Source organism: Stegostoma tigrinum, chromosome 26 (assembly GCF_030684315.1).
Source record: "Stegostoma tigrinum isolate sSteTig4 chromosome 26, sSteTig4.hap1, whole genome shotgun sequence".
Classification (NCBI taxonomy): Eukaryota; Metazoa; Chordata; class Chondrichthyes; order Orectolobiformes; family Stegostomatidae; genus Stegostoma; species Stegostoma tigrinum.
The window spans coordinates 21,644,402-21,663,951 of NC_081379.1; the positions used below are offsets into that span (position 1 = coordinate 21,644,402).

Below are 19,550 nucleotides of genomic sequence, written 5' to 3' on the forward strand. Positions count from 1 at the left end.
ACCTGCCTGTACTTGGCACCTATCTCTCCAAGCCTTTCCTATTCATGAATTTATCCAAATGTCTTTCAAACATTGTAACTGTGTCACTTTCACCACTTTCTCTGCAGGTCATTCCAGACATGAACCACACTGCGTTAAAAAAAATGCCCTTCATGTCTTTTTAAAACTTTTCTCCTCTCACCTTAAAATATGCCACCTAGTTCAGAACTCCCCACCCAAGGGAAAACACCCTTGTCACTCACTTTATCTATGGCGCTCATAATTTTGTAAACCTCAATACAATTGCCCCTCAACCTCCTATTCTCCAGTGAAAAGAGCACCAGCCTTTCCAATCTATTTTTATATTTCACACCCTCCATTCCCAGCAACATCCCTTCACAGACTATTGCAGTTTATATTGTGACAGTACTCCTGGATAGGTAGAGAATTCCAGGATTTTGATCCAGCAATTAAGAAAAAATTAAATATGTACAAGTCTGAACAGATTATGGCTTAGTGATGACCATGATCTCATACACTTGAAGTACTTTTCTTTATAAAGGCAGCAACCTAAATTTAAGCAGTCACAATTAAAGTTATAAGCATCGCAAGACAATTCACAGGAGTGATTTAACAAAATTTAACACAGAATGACAAAGAGTTATTAGGACAGATAACCAAGATTTCAAAGATGGGACTTCAAAGGCATGTTAAATCAAGACTGAAGGTAGAGAGAATATATAAAGCAAATTAACCAATAGTGGAACATAGAAAATTGGGATGCATAAAAGGCCAAAATTAGAGAAGCAGAGGACTTGAGAGTTCTAGACTTAGAGATTGCTACGCAAATTGGAGCACCAGGGGCAAAACAGGAATTTAAAAACAAGCATGAGAATTTTATAGAAAGAATGCAGAAAGCAAATGTAGGAATTTTTTCCAGTGGAATTCTTTCCTCTTTGAAGGCAAAGTTTGTAATGTGCAGTGTTTAAGAGAAGCATCTCTCCTACTTCAAGACACTTTTTAAATTACATGACCAACTTAAGAAATTTTTCATTTCTTTTCATATCTAAAACTGTGAAGTTCTTCTTCAATATAACTAAAGGCACAATCAATATAATTCACTAAACCAATATACTTCAAAGTGAAAGACTTAATGTTCAAGGTTCTCTCAATTTAAGCATCATTTGTCATTTCCTCTTAGACTGATGATATTTCGCATCAGCCTCCAACAGAAGTGTCTAGATCTCAGGCACAAGCAGACCAGAGACCCTGATTTCAATATTCAGAACAGAGAAGTGCTGTTAAACTTTTCTCGTGAAGGCTCTAGAAGCTGAATATTTAATATACAACAAGAAAGATTCTTACTTAAAAGGCCTAATCTGTATGAGAATCATTAGCTGGTCTTGGAAAATATATTGAAAGATGGGCGACTGATTTTAGAACAGATGTCCGTATATATTGTTGCAATTCAAACTAAATACAGTCCTTTACAAAAGATTGCATTAAATTTTAAGGACACCTCCCAACCCCCATGTTAGAATCATGAAGGTATACTTTTGCCACGGTAAAGAGTAACTTGGCCATACTCAGGGGAATGAAATCAAGAGGATCCCTGCAGAGTGCATATGCTTTCTATCATATTCGTCAGATTGTTTAGTCTGTTTCAAGATTAATTTTGTTTATTAAAAAAGAAATAATGTTTGCCAACTTTCTATTGTGCTTGAAAAAAAGAAGATACAGAAAAGAATCTGCTGTGCCAGCATTGAAACCATTCTTTCCTTTGGTGATACTAATAATCGCCTGTAAAATGCACGTAAAATTCTGAGTGTCAGCTTGCTTTACCTGAACACAGTGTTCCCAAAACGACATTCAAAGCATTTTTACAGAGGAAGAGGATGGGCAGATGTCAGAGGAAATTTAATGTGGTGTAATTTGAAGGAAGGAAGGAGGAATGGGACAACAAATGTTAGATTGTAAAACTGGAAAAGGAGTAGAGTAGCCAAAAAATTTAGGGGTTTAGAAACAGTAAAATCTTGAAAAGTGAATGGACAAGTAGTTACATCTCTGTTTTCTAAAATATAAGCTTTTGAAATAGAAAAGCAAGGAAAAGAACGCGCAGATAAACTTCACTAAGATGGGTCAGGTACAACATATCAATCATTGGAATGGATGACAGAAAATGCAACACGAGAGCCATTTCTTATAACATGGAAGATTAACAGAAAGACTGAAAGAGGTAATCAATATAATATTCATTTAAAGGCGCATATTTAAAGTGTGCGAAAAATAAAGGTTTAAATCATATAGCCTAGCTAACTCTTTGAGACTGTAGCATTTTCAATCTTCTGCTTTTGTCCCATGGTTCTGTAATTTATTCCTTCAAGTTGCTATTGAATTCCCTTATGAAATTTAATGCTGAATCAGCTTCCTTCACTCTTTCAGCAGTGCACTTCATATTGCAACAAATTGTTAAGTGAAAAAGATTTCTCTTCATTTCACCTCTGGTTCTCTAGACCTTAAATTTTAAAAAAGTGCTGGGCTCTGAGGACATGAAATAACCTCCTTGAACTAGAAGCAGAATTCTTATTTTTATAAACAGTTGTTGATATGTTTTAAAAACAATGTATGAGTAGGAGAACAAAACTGAGCATATAGCTCTTTCCGAAAGCTGGAACAGGTTCAACTAGCCAAAAAGGTCTGCTGTGTTGTAAAATTTCTGAAGATAGCATCGAGTAGCTTCACCATTCAATTTTCTTGAAATCAATTAATATGTTGAATTCTCACTTGTACTACGTGAAGACCATATTTAATTTCTCATGTGGACTTAATTCACAACAGAAAGTGGGTCCCTTTTAGAATGCAGTATTTGACAGGACTATAATTTTTGTGAAAGATAATAGAACTTCCCTCAACCCTAAAAAGTACAATTCTTTCTCAACTTACCTTGGAGGCATTTCTTACAGTTGAAAGCCTGTGTGCAATTACCAAAACTGTTCTCTCTTGCATAACCCGATCAATGGCCTCTCGTACTAGGTGCTCACTTTCTGCATCCAATGCACTTGTAGCCTGGTAAACCAGAAAAATGTGTTAGAGAGAATCTGGCATGTTTTCATAATCCATTCAACATTCAATCAAATCATTTCAATGTCTACCACAGTACAATGGGACTTGGTAAATGCATAAGATTATCAGGGTTAATGTAAACCAGAATTAAATGGAGCTCTTATGTCTGAGTTATATTATGTCCATTATCTATAGCAGCAGGAAGCAACTGTTATTTCACTTTAGGGCAATATATAATAGCTAGTCAGAACTGCATTGCGTGGGCTTCTTCCCCCCACCCCCAACTAAACCTTACCATGAGCGCAAACACAATTGGGACCTTGACAAAAATCCACAATAGAAGAGTTCTAGCCACTATATATAACATCTTTTGTAGATTCTTTTAAGTATAATTACAATACCTTTGCCTATTATAACCATATCAATTCTTCAAACTTATGTATACTGTTTCCTTTAAAAAACAAAATAAACCCCATCAATTTGATCTGTACATATCTGATTCATTATATTAATGATTTAGAAGTGATAAGTCCTCAAGGGAACATCATTTGTTGGAATGGGAGAGGGGATGCAAGAAGGGGACAATTAGGGCTTCTCAACTCCAGGTCTGGAAATTGATGTGATAATGTGACTTACATAAAATTTGGGTAATTTGGAGACATGAATTATGAATACATGAAGATAAATCCTGCAGGCACAAGCCCATAGTGGAGAACTCAATTAGAATGCAGGTTGGAGATAAAATTACAAATGCTGCTGCACTCATTCTCTAACACATACAAAAAAAAATTAAAATTACTAAAAGCAACATCCCAGAAAGGAACTAAACCAGAAATAACAAGCATTTTCCTGGACCAATATCAGAGGAATTTATTCTGTATTAGGGGCACATTATTTAAACTAAGAATGAAACCCACAATCCAGGCACAAATTTGTTCTCCAAGTTCTGTTAGTTTACTGAATTGAATTTTTTTGATCACACCAATGTGCAGAAGCACCAAATCCAAATCTTCCATGAAGCAGTAAAATCAAGTGTTCCAGAATGGCTTTGAGAAAAGATTTGATTTTAAAAAAACTTGTGTTCAAGAGTGGTAAACTGGTGCAGTTTTAATGTAACTAAAAATGTGTTTGTTAAAATAAAAAGCATTTTTAAATCAGTAGTTAGTCCACCACTTGTGAGTAATTTTAGTTTAAATAACTGAAAATGACAAACACTATATGGAATCATTTATCAGTTTCTTTGGGACTGTCAGATTGAGTAGATCACATTCTCAATGTTTAATTCTTTGAACAAGTTGTTTATTAGTGTCCTGGCATTTAAAAACAAAACTATTTAAAAGTCTACTCAAAGGTCTGCAGACCACCAATATGCATAGATTTTTCATGGTGACAACTGCAGACACTGGAGAATCTGAGATAACAAAGCGCAGAGCTGGATGAACACAGCAGGCCAAGCAGCATCAGAGGAGCCGGAAGGCTGATGTTTCAGGCCTTGACCCTTCTTCAGAAGTGGGGGAAGGGAAGGGGCTTCTGAAATAAATAGGGAGAGAGGGAGAGGCAGATAGAAGATGGATAGAAGAGAAGACAGGTGGAGAGGAGACAAACAGGTCAAAGAAGTGGGGATGGAGCCAGTAAAGGTGAGCGTAGGTGGAGAGTTAGTGAGAGTATAGGTCAGTCCAGGGAGGAGGACGGAGAGGTCAAGGGGGCAGGATGAGACTAGAAGGCAGGAGATGGGGGTGGGCCTTGAAGTGGGAGGAGGGGATAGGTAAGAGGAAGGACAGGTTAGGGAGGCGGGGACAAGCTGGGCTGTTTTTGGGATGCGGTTAGGGGGAGGGGAGATTTTGAAGCTTATGAAGCCCACATTGACACCATTGGTCTGTCGGGTTCCCGAGTGGAATACGAGGTGCTATTCCTGCAACCTTTGGGTGGCATCATTGTGGCACTGGAGGAGGCCCAGGATGGATATGTCATCTGAGGAACGGGAGGGGGAGTTGAAATGGTTTGTGACTGGGAGGGGGCGTGAGGGATGAGTTGTAGGAAGCGCGGGGTAAACAGTCGAGGGCGTTCTCGACCACTGAGTGGGATAAGTTGTGGTCCTTGATAAACGAAAACATTTGAGATGTTCGGGAGCGGAATGCCTCATCCTGGGAGCAGATGCAGCAGAGGCGAAGGAATTGGGAATAGGGAATGGCATTTTTGCAGGAAGGTGGGTGGAGATGGTGAATTCAGTTTATTCAGTTATTCAGTTCATCCAGCTCTACATTTTGTTATCTGCTGCTGTCTCTGTCTGGTTAAAAAAAGTCAGCCAATTTTTAGGGATATCATTGGACATAAATCTGAAATGGTAATATGACTTCATCTTTTTCCCTAAACGAGTTATACGGAAGCAGGTAGTACCCCATCGATGTCAAGGTCATTTGGTGTACAACAGTTGGGTCAAACCATCTAACCTTTAGTTCTATGCAACTTAGTATTATGCTAAGTAGTGTAATACCAGCTAAGGTAACGGCAGTATTTAAGAAGTACTGCAAGCAAGACTTCAGACATAGTGAATGCAGACAGATTCAGGGAAGCTATTTTGCATTTATTTTTGGGTAACTGAGTAATTAATGCTAATTAAGTAATGCAATCCCAAAATTAAACTGGCAGCTTCAAGCATGAAAAGTGCGCGTTGGCTTTATCCAGTGTCCAGCTTCAGCTTGTACACTTTGAAAGGACAACAAAAAAATTGAGAACTGCCCAATTTGTTTATTATTACAGCAACAATGTAAATTGCTAGTTCAGCTGATTTTAAGTGTAATGAGCAATAGAATACCACAGCCACACATTATCTAGCAAGTGCTGCCATTACTCAGAGTAGTAAGGTCGTGGAATGCCTTGCCCGCAACAGTAGTAGACTCACCAAGTTTAAGGGCATTTAAATGGTCATTGGATAAACATATGGATAATAATGGAATAGTGTAAGCTAGATGGGCTTCAGTTTAGTTTCACAGGTCGGCGCAACATCGAGGGGCGAGGGGCGAAGGGCGAGGGGCCTGAACTGCGCTGTTGTGTTCTATGTTCTAAATAAATTCCAGTTAGTTCCTTTTCAGTACTATTTACTTATGGGTGCAATTTTATTCTGAGTTTAAATAAAATGTTCAGGAAAAAATGTGCTAATTCTACTTTTCAAGACATGTTACATTCTGAATAAACTTGTACAAAGTTATGATTTCTCTTTTCTATAACATTTTTCTTCATCAACTTGGACATAATTTTCAACTTTGAATTTTATCACCATAGATGCTAGAACCAGTTTGGAACACAGAGCTGATTCAAAATTGTTTAATTTTTACAGATTATTTTATTAACTGATTTGACCAAAAACTGAAGTTAAAACTGAATTAAAATAAATCAGTTACACTGATCACATTTCTACAGCTGGAGATAACAGGAATTGCAGATGCTGGAGAATCTGAGAAAACAAGGTGTAGAGCTGGATGAACACAACAGGCCAAGCAGCATCTTAGCAGCAGGAAAGCTGACGTTTCGGACCTAGACCCTTCATCAAGCTCTATACCTTGTTGTCTCTACAGCTGGAGATTTTGACTTTCATAATAGTTGTTTTCAGACAACTTGAATTCTATTTTAAAAGTAGTACTGGCTTCCTAATTTATTTTTTACATGTAAATTCGTAGAAAATAGTTTAAGTCAGTTTGCTTTAAAATACTGGTCAGTTTATAAACACAAACCATATACAGTAATACCCAGTAAATGGCTGCACTTTTCCACCCAACAAAAATAAACCTTCATTAACATGTTCAATAATCAGGCCCTTGAGTATATGCCAGCATTGCTGTAAAGGATGTACATGGGTGTATACTTCGTAATATATTGTGGAAAAATATCAGATCAGACTCAAATCAGAATCTGAATCTAACTGTGTTATATTGTGATCCCCACCATGTAATACAAACTAAGTGTTTTTTTATATTTCATAATTCAAGAGCACATGGAAATATTAACAGATCTACCACTGAAAACTATCACCAAACTTATTTCATGTACTACCGTTATTTTTTACTGCTAATATAATAAGACCAAACATAAAACAGGCAATGACATTAATAAATAATGAGTGCTCTCAGGGGGGTGGGCAGTAAATGATGGAAATGCCCAGCTGCTCTATTTGAATCTGAAGGACTGAAATACACAAACACTTTGGACAGGTTAATATCACGAGACGTTAACTGGCCAGCAATTTTTATGCATATTGTAGCATTTTGTTCAGGTTTTAAAAAATTCTCTCTGAAACAGAATTAACATTTTATGCAGCTTACACTCTCAAATACTTTATAGCCTCCACAATGTTTTACCTAGTCTTCTAGTCAGCCCATTCAGAGATGCAATTACACATCACTGGACCAGGTGGGACTTGAACCTGTGCCTCCTGGTCCAAATGCAGGGACATTACTACTGAGCCACAAGAGTGCAACATTTCAGTAATTCGCAACATGTGGAAGCAATTTCAGAGATCAATTTAATGACTTGCAGAGAATTCTCAAGACAGTTTCCATGAAACAATTCCTCCAGAATCAGTAAAAATGATTACACAATATATTCACACCTTAGTATGCATTAAGTGGTGAATGACTAATTTTGGACACATGCTACAAGGTCCAAGGTGAACTTTGCCGACACAAGGCACGATGAGCTTATTCACTTGTGAACCTTAACAGATTTACATGTCAACATTTTCATGACTCTTTGCTATTCTCTGTACTGCAAATCATCACAATGTATTTTGATTTCACAGTTTGTCTTCATTTTGACTCCACAGAGGGGAAGTTATTTTTGTGATTTCACATCACAATCAAAATGATTGAATATTTCAAAGGACTATGCTGCATGGTGGAGAAGCATTTTATTGTAAAACAAAGTCTTTTGCTCTCATAAAAAATACACAGTTCAAAAAATGGCAATATTCTTTCCTAAGTATTGTGATAGTGACCACAATTTGGTTACGTTTCCTCTAGTGATGGAAAGGGATAGGTATATACCGCAGGGCAAGAGTTAGAGCTGGGGGAAAGGCAATTATGAGGCGATTAGGCAAGATTTAAGATGCATAGGATGGGGAAGGAAACTGCAGGGGCTGGGCATAATTGAAATGTGGAGCTTGTTGAAGGAACAGCTACCGTGTGTCCTTGATAAGTATGTACCTGTCAGGCAGGAAGGAAGTGGTCGAGCGAGGGAACCATGGTTTACTGAAGAAGTTGAATCTCTGTCAAGAAGAAAAAGGAGGCTTACATAAAGATGAGGCGTGAAGGCTGTTAGGGCTCTTGAGAGTTACAAGTTAGCCAGGAAGGACCTAAAGAGAGAGCTAAGAGCCAGGAGGGGGCGTGAGAAGTCTTTGACAGGTAGGATCAAGGAAAACCCTAAAGCTTTCTATAGGTATCTCAGGTATAAAAGAATGACTAGAGTAAGATTACGGCCAGTCAAGGGCAGCAGTGCTAAGTTGTGCATGGAGTCCGAAGAGATAGGAGAGACGCGAAATGAATATTTTTTGTCAGTATTCACACAGGAAAAAGACAACGCTGTTGAAGAGAATACTGAGATAAAGGCTATTAGACCAGACGGCATTGAAGCGTTAGCAATTCTGGAAAACTGAAAATAGATAAGTCCCCTGGGCCAGATGGGATCTATCTTAGGATTTTCAGGAACAATAGGGAGGAGATTGCAGAGCCTTTGGCTTTGACCTTTATGTCTTCATTGTTGACAGAAATAGTGCCAGAAGACTGGAGGATAGCAAATGTGGTCCCCTTGAACAAGGAGGGGAGTAGAGACAACCCTGATAATTATAGACCAATGAGCCTTACTTCAGTGTGGGTAAAGTGTTGGAAAGGATTATAAGAGATAGGATTTATAATCATCTAGAAAGGAATACTTTGACTGGGGATAGTCAACATGGTTTTGTGAAGGGTAGGTCGTGTCTCACAAACCTTATTGAGTTCTTTGAGAAGGTGACCAAACAGTTGGATGAGGGTAAAGCGGTTGATATAGTGTTTATAGATTTCAGTAAAGCTTTTGATAAGGTTCCCCACGGTTGGCTATTGCAGAAAATTTAGAGGCATGGGATTGAGGGTGGTTTAGCAGTTTGGATCAGAAATTGGCTAGTTGAAAGAAGACAGGGGGTGGTGGTTGATAGGAAATGTTCATCCTGGAGTTCAGTTACTAGTGGTGTACCGCAAGGATCTGTTTTGGGGCCACTGCTGTTTCTCATTTTTATAAATGACCTGGATGAGGGCGTAGAAGGATGGGTTAGTAAATTTGCGGTTGACACTAAAGTCGGTGGAGTTGTAGATTGTGCGGAAGAATGTTGCAGGTTACGGGGGACATAGATAAGCTGCAGAGCTGGGCTGAGAGGTGGCAAATGGAGTTTAATGCGGAGAAGTGAGAGGTGATTCACTTTGGAAGGAGTATCAGGAATGCAGAGTACTGGGCTAATGGTAAGATTCTTGGTAGTACGGATGAACAGAGGGATCTCGGTGTCCATGTGCATAGATCCAACAAAGTTGCCATCCTGGTTGATAGGGTTGTTAAGAAGGCATACAGTGTGTTAGGTGTTATTGGTAGAGGGATTGCGTTTCGGAGCCATGAGGTCATGTTGCAGCTGTACAAAACTCTGGTGCGGCCACACTTGGGAGTATTGTGTACAGTTCTGGTCACCACATTATAGGGAGGATATGGAAGCATCGGAAAAGGTGTGGAGATTTACCAGGATGTTGCCTTGTATGGAGGGAAGGTCTTATGAGGAAATGCTGAGGGACTTAAGGCTGTCTTCATTAGAAAGAAGGAGGTTAAGAGTTGACTTAATAGAGACATACAAGATGATCAGAGGATTAGATAGCGTGGACAGTGAGAGCATTTTTCCTCGGATGGTGATGGCTAGCACAAGGGGACATAGCTTTAAATTGAGGGGTGATAGATATAGGACAGATGTCAGAGGTAGGTTCTTTACTCAGAGAGTAGTAAGGGTGTGGAATGCCCTGCCTGCAACAGTAGTAGACTCGCCAACTTTAAGGGCATTTAAATGGTCATTGGATAAACATATGGATGATAATGGAATATTGTAGGTTAGATGGGCTTCAGATTGGTTTCACAGGTCGATGCAACATCAAGGGCCGAAGGGCCTGTACTGCGCTGTAATGTTCTAATGTTCTTTATACAAATAAATTACTAATTTGATTTAAAAAAAAGGAACAACTTCATTAAGTTATTATTCAAATCTCAGTACCCTTGTATTTGCTTTGCAGAATATATGATTTTCTTAAATATTATCTTTTTCACTATTTTACACAGGGTGTAGATTTAAAATGGGCTCTAGAAGAAATATAGCACATTAACTTTGAATCGTTATTGTTTAAATATCTGAATATTTCATTCTAAATGTTGATGTTAATTAGTAGTCAATATCTGTTAATACCAATCTGCAAGAAATAAAATGTACATTTTGTTGAAATGAATTATTTTATTTTTAATTCATTTTTGTGGGATGTGGGCGTAACTGGCTGACCAGCATTTATTGCCAGAGTTGCCCTTGAGAAGGTGGTGGTGAGTGGCCTTCTTGAACCGCTGCATGCTGTAACTGTACCCACTTCCACCACTTCCTCATATAGCTCATTCCATACATGCACTACCCTGTGTGGAAAAGTTACCCCTCCTGTCCTTTTTAAATCTTTCCCCTCTAACCTAAATTTATGCCATCTAGTTTTGGACTCCTCCACTCTATCCAAGCACCTCATGATTTTATAAACCTCTATAAAGCTCACCTCCCGGCCTCTGGTGCTCCAGGGAAAAATTCTCCGGCCTATTCAGCCTCTCTCTATTACTCAAACCCTCCAGTCTTGGCAATATCCTTCTAAACTTTTTCTGCATCCACTCAAGTTTTAACAAGTTCCTTTCCATTGAAGAGCAACCAGAATTGTATGCTGAATAGGCCACTTTTGGAGTACAATGTATGTACAACTGCAACATGACATCCCAACTCCTATATTCAATGTTCTGATTAATGAAGGCAAGCTTGCCAAACACCTGCTTCACCAACCTATCTACCTGCATTTCCACTTTCAAGGAAGTGTGTACCTGTGCCTCCAGGTCTCTTTGTTGAATCAAGTTTCAAAAAAATTTAAACAAAACCAAACTAGCGTCAATGATACTACTAATCCTACATTGAATTACTTACCCAAATGTATTTCAATGATTGCGATCTTCGAGTGATGTACTTTTTAAAAAATATACATACACCGAATGATCACAAAACAGCAACACTAGACATCAACACCAACTTGCACAATACAAGAACGCCACATAGATTAGAAGGTAATTAGGAATGATTAATTGATTTGAATTAAAACAGATCATGCAATCTTACGGCAACTTTATCATGGCAACAATAAAACCAACTTCTTCATTGGAAACAAAACAGAAGTTGCTGGAAAAGCTCAGCAGGTCAGGTAGCATCTGCGAAGAATAAATCAGAGTTAACATTTCGGGTCTGGTGACCCTTCCTCAGAACTGATGGTAGCTACATTAGTTTAACATTAAAAACATTAGTTTATATGCAGAAGGGGGAGGCATTGGACAGTAAACAATAGGTGGGGATAGAGTCGAAAGAGAGAGAAGAGCAGTTGGACTGACAAAGGAGTTGATAATGAACTGCCTAGGAGGGTGACTAGTTGTTAATGGGGGCTGTTAGTCACTAACAATAGGTAGTGCGTAATGGCAGACAATGTGTTAACAAGGCCTGGTATGTGGGGTAGGGGGCTAGGACATGGGACAGCTTAGACCCTAAAATTATTGCACTTCGTATCGAGTCCAAAGGGTTGCAGGGTCCCCAAATGGAAACTGAGGTGTTGTTCTTCCACCTTACGTTAAGCTTCACTGGGAACACTGCAGCAAGCCTAAGACAGATGTTGGCTAAGGAACAGGATGCTGTTTTGAAGTAGCAGGAACTGGAAGCTCAAGGTCTTCTTTGCAAGAAGAGCGTAGATGTTCTGCAAAGCGGTCATCCAGTCTATGCTTCATTTCTCCAATGCAGAGGAGACCACGTTCTGAGCAGTGAATGCAGTAGACTAGATTCTGGGAAGTGCAGGTGAACTGTTGCTTCACCTGGAAGACATGTTTGGACCCTTGGATATTGGGCAGGGAAGAGGTAAATGGGCAGGTGTTACACCTTTGCCAGTTGCAGGGGAAGGTACTGTGGAGCCATGTGGTGGGGGGGGGGGGGGGGGGGGGGAGAGAGAGAGAAGAGGTGGTGTTGGGGGTGAAGAAAGAGTTTATCAGTGCGTACCAGAGGGAACGGTCCCTGCGGAAGACAGACAAGGGAGGGGAGGGGAATATGTGTCTGGTGGTGGCATCTCTGTGGAAGTGGTGGAAATGGTGTCAGATGATCTTCTGGATGGGGATGCTGGTGGGATGGTAGGTACGGACAAGGGAAACCCTTGTTGTGGGAAGGAAGAGAGGGTGTAAGGGCAGAAGTGCAGACCTAATTGAGGGCCCAGTCGACAACAGCGCTGGGGAATCCTTGGCTGAGGAAGATGATTGACATTTCTGAGGCTCCCTTGTCGAAGGTTGCCTATCTGAACATATGCAATGGGATGTGAGAGAATGGCATGGAGTCTTTACAGGAAGCAGAGTGCGAGGATATGTAGTCTAGGCAGCTGTAGCAGTTGGTGGGTTTATAGTGAATATTAGTGGCCAATTTATCCCCGGAAATGGAAACAGATGTTGAATAAGTGAAGGGAGAAGTCAGAGATAGACCTGGTGAAATGAAGACAGGGTGAAAACTGGGAGCAAAATTTATGAACTTTTCCAATTCTGGATGAACAGGGAAGCAGCACCGATGATACCAACAATAAACTGGAGTAACAGTTGTGGGTGGGGGCTAGAACAAGTAATGTTCCACATACCCCACAAAGAGACATACATAACTGGGGCCCATGCGGGTACCCATGGGCACCCCTCTGACCTGAAGGAAATGCTAGCAATTAAAAGAGAAGTTGTTGAGGGTGACAATAAGTCTGGCCAAGCAGAGGAGACAGTTCAGGCCTTTGCTCTAGGAAGAGGTGGACAGCCTAAGAGACTCCTGGTGAGGAACGGATGTGGCAGGTGCCTACATGCTGGCAATTTTGAAGGTGACAATACATCAGAGGAATATTTGTTTATTGGTTAATTAGTTGATTTTCCAACTAGACTGCATTAAACTTAGTGCAGTTTTTCACAACTCCAATTATACTAAATCAATCAGATCCTAAATTTTTTTAGGCTTTATAAATTGCAGCATAACAAATTCCATGACATATTCAGGTATGCTAAATCCAATGTCTAATGCGTTGATGGAAGACATGTTGTGGACAGGTTCACATTGTTTAACCATAGTCTGAAGGGAAAATAGCAAGGATTATATTCACTGTAAAACTAAATGGTATTGTGAGGCAGTTTCTAATTTGTAGTAATGCTCTGGCACCCACCCAACTGTACTCAAGTGATGGGATACAAAAGATGGGGAACAGGTATTCCTGTCACCTAGGTTTAACGACACACAGAAATCAAACCATATTTGTTATAATGTAACTATATTAAATCATAATATCAAATTGGGTTGAAGAAGTGTTGCAAAAGATACATGAACTTCTTGGTCACCTGAGAATAGATTGAAATTTTTAGAGTGGGAATAGCCTACATGCTCTAAAATTATTAAAATTTTAAACAAAGGAAAAGGGAAGTTGGGTAGTTGGGGTTGGTTCAGTTGCACAGAAAACTACGAAAAAGTTAAAGGAGAGGAGGGGTCAGGACAGGTTTTGAAGCTTCCAGAAAAAGTAATGGGACAGAGAGTACGTAAAGAGTTAGAATTCAAAGTTCAGGCACAATAGGTAAGGGGTAGGTGGTCAGTCAACGTTGATGGAGGGTGTTGTACACCTATGTGAAAATATACAAAGGAAGATGAATGAGCTCGTAGTCCAGATTGAATTTTCTGGGTATGATATGGATATCACAATACGTGGCTGCAAAGGGATCAGGGACAGCATGAAAGAATAAAAAGAAAACATACAACACGATGAAGACCAATGGGAAATGAAAGGATTGGGAAGCCATCAAAAAAACAGCAGAGGAGAACTAAAGGAGGAATAAAGGGGGAGATGAAGAAATACAAGGTAAGCTAGCTAGTAATACAAAAGAAGAGTGCAAGGCTTTTTTTTAAGATATATTAAAAAGTAAGAGGGCAACAGTGGGCATTGGACTGCTGGCAAATGAAGCTAGAGAAGTAGTAATGGGGTATAAAGAAAGAGAGGAGGAACTCAGTCATCACAACAGAAGAAATCAGGAACATACCAAAACATACTGAGAGCGCATCGGGGCAGAAGCGAGTGTAGTGACCATCACTAAGAACCTGACGCTGGGGAAGCTGAAAGGTCCAAAAGGTGGATAAATCACCCAGGCTGGGTGGATTACACCCCAAGTTAATGAAGGGGATAGCTGAGGAGATTGTCATCGGTGATGATCTTGAGGGCTCATTGGAGTCAGGGAGGGTCCTCAGAGGACTGGAAAATGGCTAATCTAACAACCCCTGTTGGAGGAAGGAAGGGAGGCAAAAGACAGGAAATTACAGTTGGGTAGCTTTATCTTGATTGCTGATAAGATTTTAGAATCCATTAATAAGCATGAGATTGCAGAGTACTTGTAACTGTCTGGTAAATAGGACTGAGTCAGCACAGCTTTATTGAGGGGAGGTCATGCCTGGCAAATGTGTCAGAGTTCTTTGAGAAGGTAATGCGCAAATTAGGCAAAGGAGAACCAGTGCACATGACCCATTTGAATTTCCAGGATATCTTTGAAAAGGTGTCAATCACGAGACTGCTAGGTAAGATAAAAGTCCCTGATATTAGGGGCAAGGTACTGACATGGATAGAGGATTGGCTGACTGGCAGAAGGCAGAGAGTGGAGATAAAGTGATCTTTCTCAGGATGGCTGCTAGTGGCTAGTAGAGTTCTGCAAGGGATACGTGGTAAGACCACGACTATTCACGTCATACATTAACAATCTGGACAAAGGAACCGAGGGCATTGTTGCAAAGTTTGCAGGAGACACAAAGGTAGGTGGAGGGACAGGCGTTGTTGAAGAAGTCCAGAGGTTGCAAAATGACTCGGACAGGTTAGAGCAAAGAAATGGCACATGGAATAGAATGTTGGAAAGTGAGGTTATGCAATTTGGTAGGATGAATACAGGCACAGACTAAGGAGCTAGAAACACAATTATCTCTTCTCACTGTTCAATATCATGCCGCAATCCTTCCTTTGGGGCTGTATTTTATGGCTTCTAGCAGGACACACTATTGGTGAGGGGTATGCAAAATACAAAGGCGAGTAGCCCACCATATTCCCATACATTCCCCACCCAGTCCTCTTTAAATGAGGGCATGGGATGAGGCGCTCACTAGCTGAGCCACCCTTAGGCTTATTGTTGCCCTTAGCTGACTGATTATACGGATATTAAGGGCCTCAACCCACTTCCATTGGGGAGGGGCTCTTCTAGAGCAGTTTTAATGGTACCTTGAGAGCATCAGTGGCCTCTCCTCCAACATCCTTGAACATGGTCCCATCATCCCTTTGTGCCTTCTTACTTGACCTCCAAAACCTAAAGCCCCAAACTGCTTGCCAAGGCATCTAATCCCTCTCTTTTGAAAACCTCTGGGACTTAGTTAGGTTGAGATGCCACTGAGCTTTTTTTGCGGGGATGCTTGAAGTCCTGGCAGCAGTAAACTTTATGAGCTACCAGCTAATTTAATAGTTCAGCAACCCAAGGATGCAACTTGCCTCCAATGACAGACATGGGTCCACTTTCTGCTTGTTTAATTCACCTACAGGAATATCACGCTGTAGGGGAGATTTTTCGTGAAAAGTTAGTCAATTGCAGTTCCCATTATCACTGATACAATTTTTGGCAGAGGTGGGCAGACAAAATGCCTCCACCATCTGTATTACATCTTCCCTATGAAACATCACAAAAGAAATATCACACTGTCAATTCTGTTGCTTCACCAAACTGTGCTTTGATGATTTAAAGGAAAACAACTTACTGTATAATGTAATGTAACATACCCGTCAATCGAATTCCTTCACATACGTGAAAATGGCAACCATAATAGTATAATTCCATATTAAAAATCTTTATATTTAATAGACATTATAACTGATTATAGATGTAAGTTTAAGTCAAATTTATTTTCAGGTTACTGATGACCAACACTGACTGATGAAGCTCTACTCTTAACGGTACAGGTGGTCTGTGACCCCAAAAATTGGATTAAAATCTTGTCTTTTACAGCAGTCAGCTATGAGGTACAAATTCACCCAATTTTTAGCTTTTAACAGCTGGAAGCTTATTTGACTTTTTCATTGAAATACCCACCAGAAACATTTACATTTTGACTCCTTTGAGTAACTGCCCTGAGAACAAATGCATCAGGGTGAAACACATGGTACTAAACAACACTACACGAAAACCAATCAAGTAAAATTACTTGTAAGTTCATTGGTAGAATCAGATCAAGTCAACGATTGTTAGAAGAATTGTGGTGCAGTGGGAGTGTCCCTATCCCTGGACGAAGGGGCTTAGGTTCAGGTCCCTGCTTTAGAGGTGTGTAATAACATCTTGAACAGATTGATTAGAAAGATAAAAGGCTAATTTTAAAAAAAACTGTTAGATGGTCGTTCGTATAACACGGTGTTACCAAATCTACCCCTGGACTGGGAGGCCTGGATTCAAGTCCCATCTCCAGATGTAACAACATCTGAGCAGGTTGATTAATGAAAATAGATTAATTTAAAAAAAGATTGTTAAAGTTTGTGATCGCCGAAGATGATAACTGGAAGAGACGATGAATACTTTGAAGGCTTGCTAACCATGTTTTTACACTGCTAACCATTCAGTACTAGGATTTATGGATTTATTTTCAAAAGGCTGTTCTAAAACAAATTTGCTCAAAATAAAGTGTGAAGCTGGATGAACACAGCAGGCCAAGCAGCATCTCAGGAGCACAAAAGCTGACGTTTCGGGCCTAGACCCTTCATCAGAGAGGGGGATGGGGAGAGGGAACTGGAATAAATAGGGAGAGAGGGGGAGGCGGACCGAAGATGGAGAGTAAAGAAGATAGGTGGAGAGGAGAGTATAGGTGGGGAGGTAGGGAGGGGATAGGTCAGTCCAGGGAAGACAGACAGGGCAAGGAGGTGGGATGAGGTTAGTAGGTAGGAAATGGAGGTGCGGCTTGAGGTGGGAGGAAGGGATGGGTGAGAGGAAGAACAGGTTAGGGAGGCAGAGACACACTGGGCTGGTTTTGTGATGCACTGGGGGGAGGGGAAGAACTGGGCTGGTTTTGGGATGCAGTGAGGGTAAGGGGAGATTTTGAAGCTTGTGAAGTCCACACTGATACCATTGGGCTGCAGGGTTCCCAAGCGGAATATGAATTGCTGTTCTTGCAACCTTCAGGTGGCATCATTGTGGCACTGCAGGAGGCCCATGATGGACATGTTGTCTGAGGAATGGGAGGGGGGAGTTGAAATGGTTCGCGACTGGGAGGTGCGGTTGGGAACCCTGCAGCCCAATGGTATCAATGTGGACTTCACAAGCTTCAAAATCTCCCCTTACCCCCACTGCATCCCAAAACCAGCCCAGTTCATCCCCTCCCCCCACTGCATCCCAAAACAAGGCCCGCCTGTCTCCACCTCCCTAACCTGTTCTTCCTCTCACCCATCCCTTCCTCCCACCTCAAGCCGGACCTCCATTTCCTACCTACTAACCTCATCCTGCCTCCTTGCCCTGTCCATCTTCCCTGGACTGACCTATCCCCTCCCTACCTATCTTCTTTTCTCTCCATCTTCGATCCGCCTCCCCCTCTCTCCCGATTTATTCCAGAACCCCCTCCCCATCCCCCTCTCTGATGAAGGGTCTAGGCCCGAAACGTCAGCTTTTGTGCTCCTGAGATGCTGCTTGGCCTGCTGTGTTCATCCAGCTCCACACTTTGTTATCTTGGATTCTCCAGCATCTGTAGTTCCCATTATAACTTGCCCAAAATAACTTCAGTTCTGAAAATTAGTACAATTCTACTTCTTTTAAAATACTGTAAGTTTGAATCCAATATCATCTTCTCCAGTCTCCAGTAAGAATATTCAGACAACATGCATTCAAAAGTGTAAGTGTCTTGGAGAATGTCAGAATTGGAAGAATGAACGAAACAAAGGTCAGGTTCAAAGTCAGAGATTTTAATTGGAGACAGTTAGCATCAAGTGTAGACTTTATCACTATCTTGATCTGCAGTTACCTACACTGATAAACGTAATTCAGTGTGTTTGCTATTCTTACTTACATTTTACCCAAGTGTGCACTGGTCTTTTCAAGCTATCCAGCATTTTAAAGAAAGACTTTTCTTGAGAACATAGAACATTACAGCACAGTACAGGCCCTTCGGCCCTCGATGTTGTGCCGACCTGTCATACCGATCTCAAGCCCATCTAACCTACACTATTACATGTACGTCCATATGCTTATCCAATGACGACTTAAATGTACCTAAAGTTGGCAAATCTACTACCATTGCAGGCAAAGCATTCCATTCCCTTACTACTCTGAGTAAAGAAACTACCTCTGGCATTTGTCCTATATCTTTCACCCCTCAATTTAAAGCTATGCCCCCGCGTGCTCGCTGTCACCATCCTAGGAAAAAGGCTCTCCCTATCCACCCTATCTAACCTTTTATATGTCTCAATTAAGTCACTTCACAACCTTCTTCTCTCTAACAAGAACAGCCTCAAGTCCCTCAGCCTTTCCTCATAAGACCTTCCCTCCATACCAGGCAACATTCTAGTAAATCTCCTCTGCACCCTTTCCAAAGCTTCCACATCCTTCTCATAATGCAGTGACCAGAACTGTACACAATACTCCAAATGCGGCCACACCAGAGTTTTCTACAGCTGCAGCATAACCTCTTGGTTCCGGAACTCGATCCCTCTATTAATAAAAGCTAAAACACTGTATGCCTTCTTAACAGCCCTGTCAACCTGGGTGGCAACTTTCAAGGATCTGTGTACATTGACACCGAGATCTCTCTGCTCATCTACACTACCAAGAATCTTACCATTGGCCCAGTATTTTGCCTTCCGGTTACTCCTACCAAAGTGCATCACCTCACACTTGTCCGCATTAAACTCCATTCGTCACCTCTCAGCCCAGCTCTGCAGCTTATCTATGTCTCTCTGTAACCTACAGCATCCTTTGTCACTATCCACAACTCCACCGGCCTTAGTGTCGTCTGCAAATTTACTAACCCATCCTTCTACGCCCTCATCCAGGTCATTTATAAAAATGACAAACAGCAGTGGACCCAACACCGACCCTTGCGGTACACCACTCATAACTGATCTCCAGGATGAACATTTCCCATCAACTACCACCCTCCGTCTTCTTTCAGCAAGCCA

General features: G+C 40.9%; 1 protein-coding gene across 2 annotated transcripts in view; it reads right to left on the bottom strand.

Moving 5' to 3' along the window:
• Window positions 1-19,550, bottom strand: part of LOC125464364 (ABC transporter B family member 1-like) — a 152,136-nt gene that overhangs the window by 17,055 nt on the left and 115,531 nt on the right. For both annotated transcript variants that reach the window (XM_048556692.2, XM_059655015.1), the window contains exon 19: window positions 2,923-3,045. In XM_048556692.2, coding sequence (XP_048412649.1) covers window positions 2,923-3,045 — 123 coding nt within the window. The remainder of the gene's footprint in view (window positions 1-2,922; window positions 3,046-19,550) is intronic.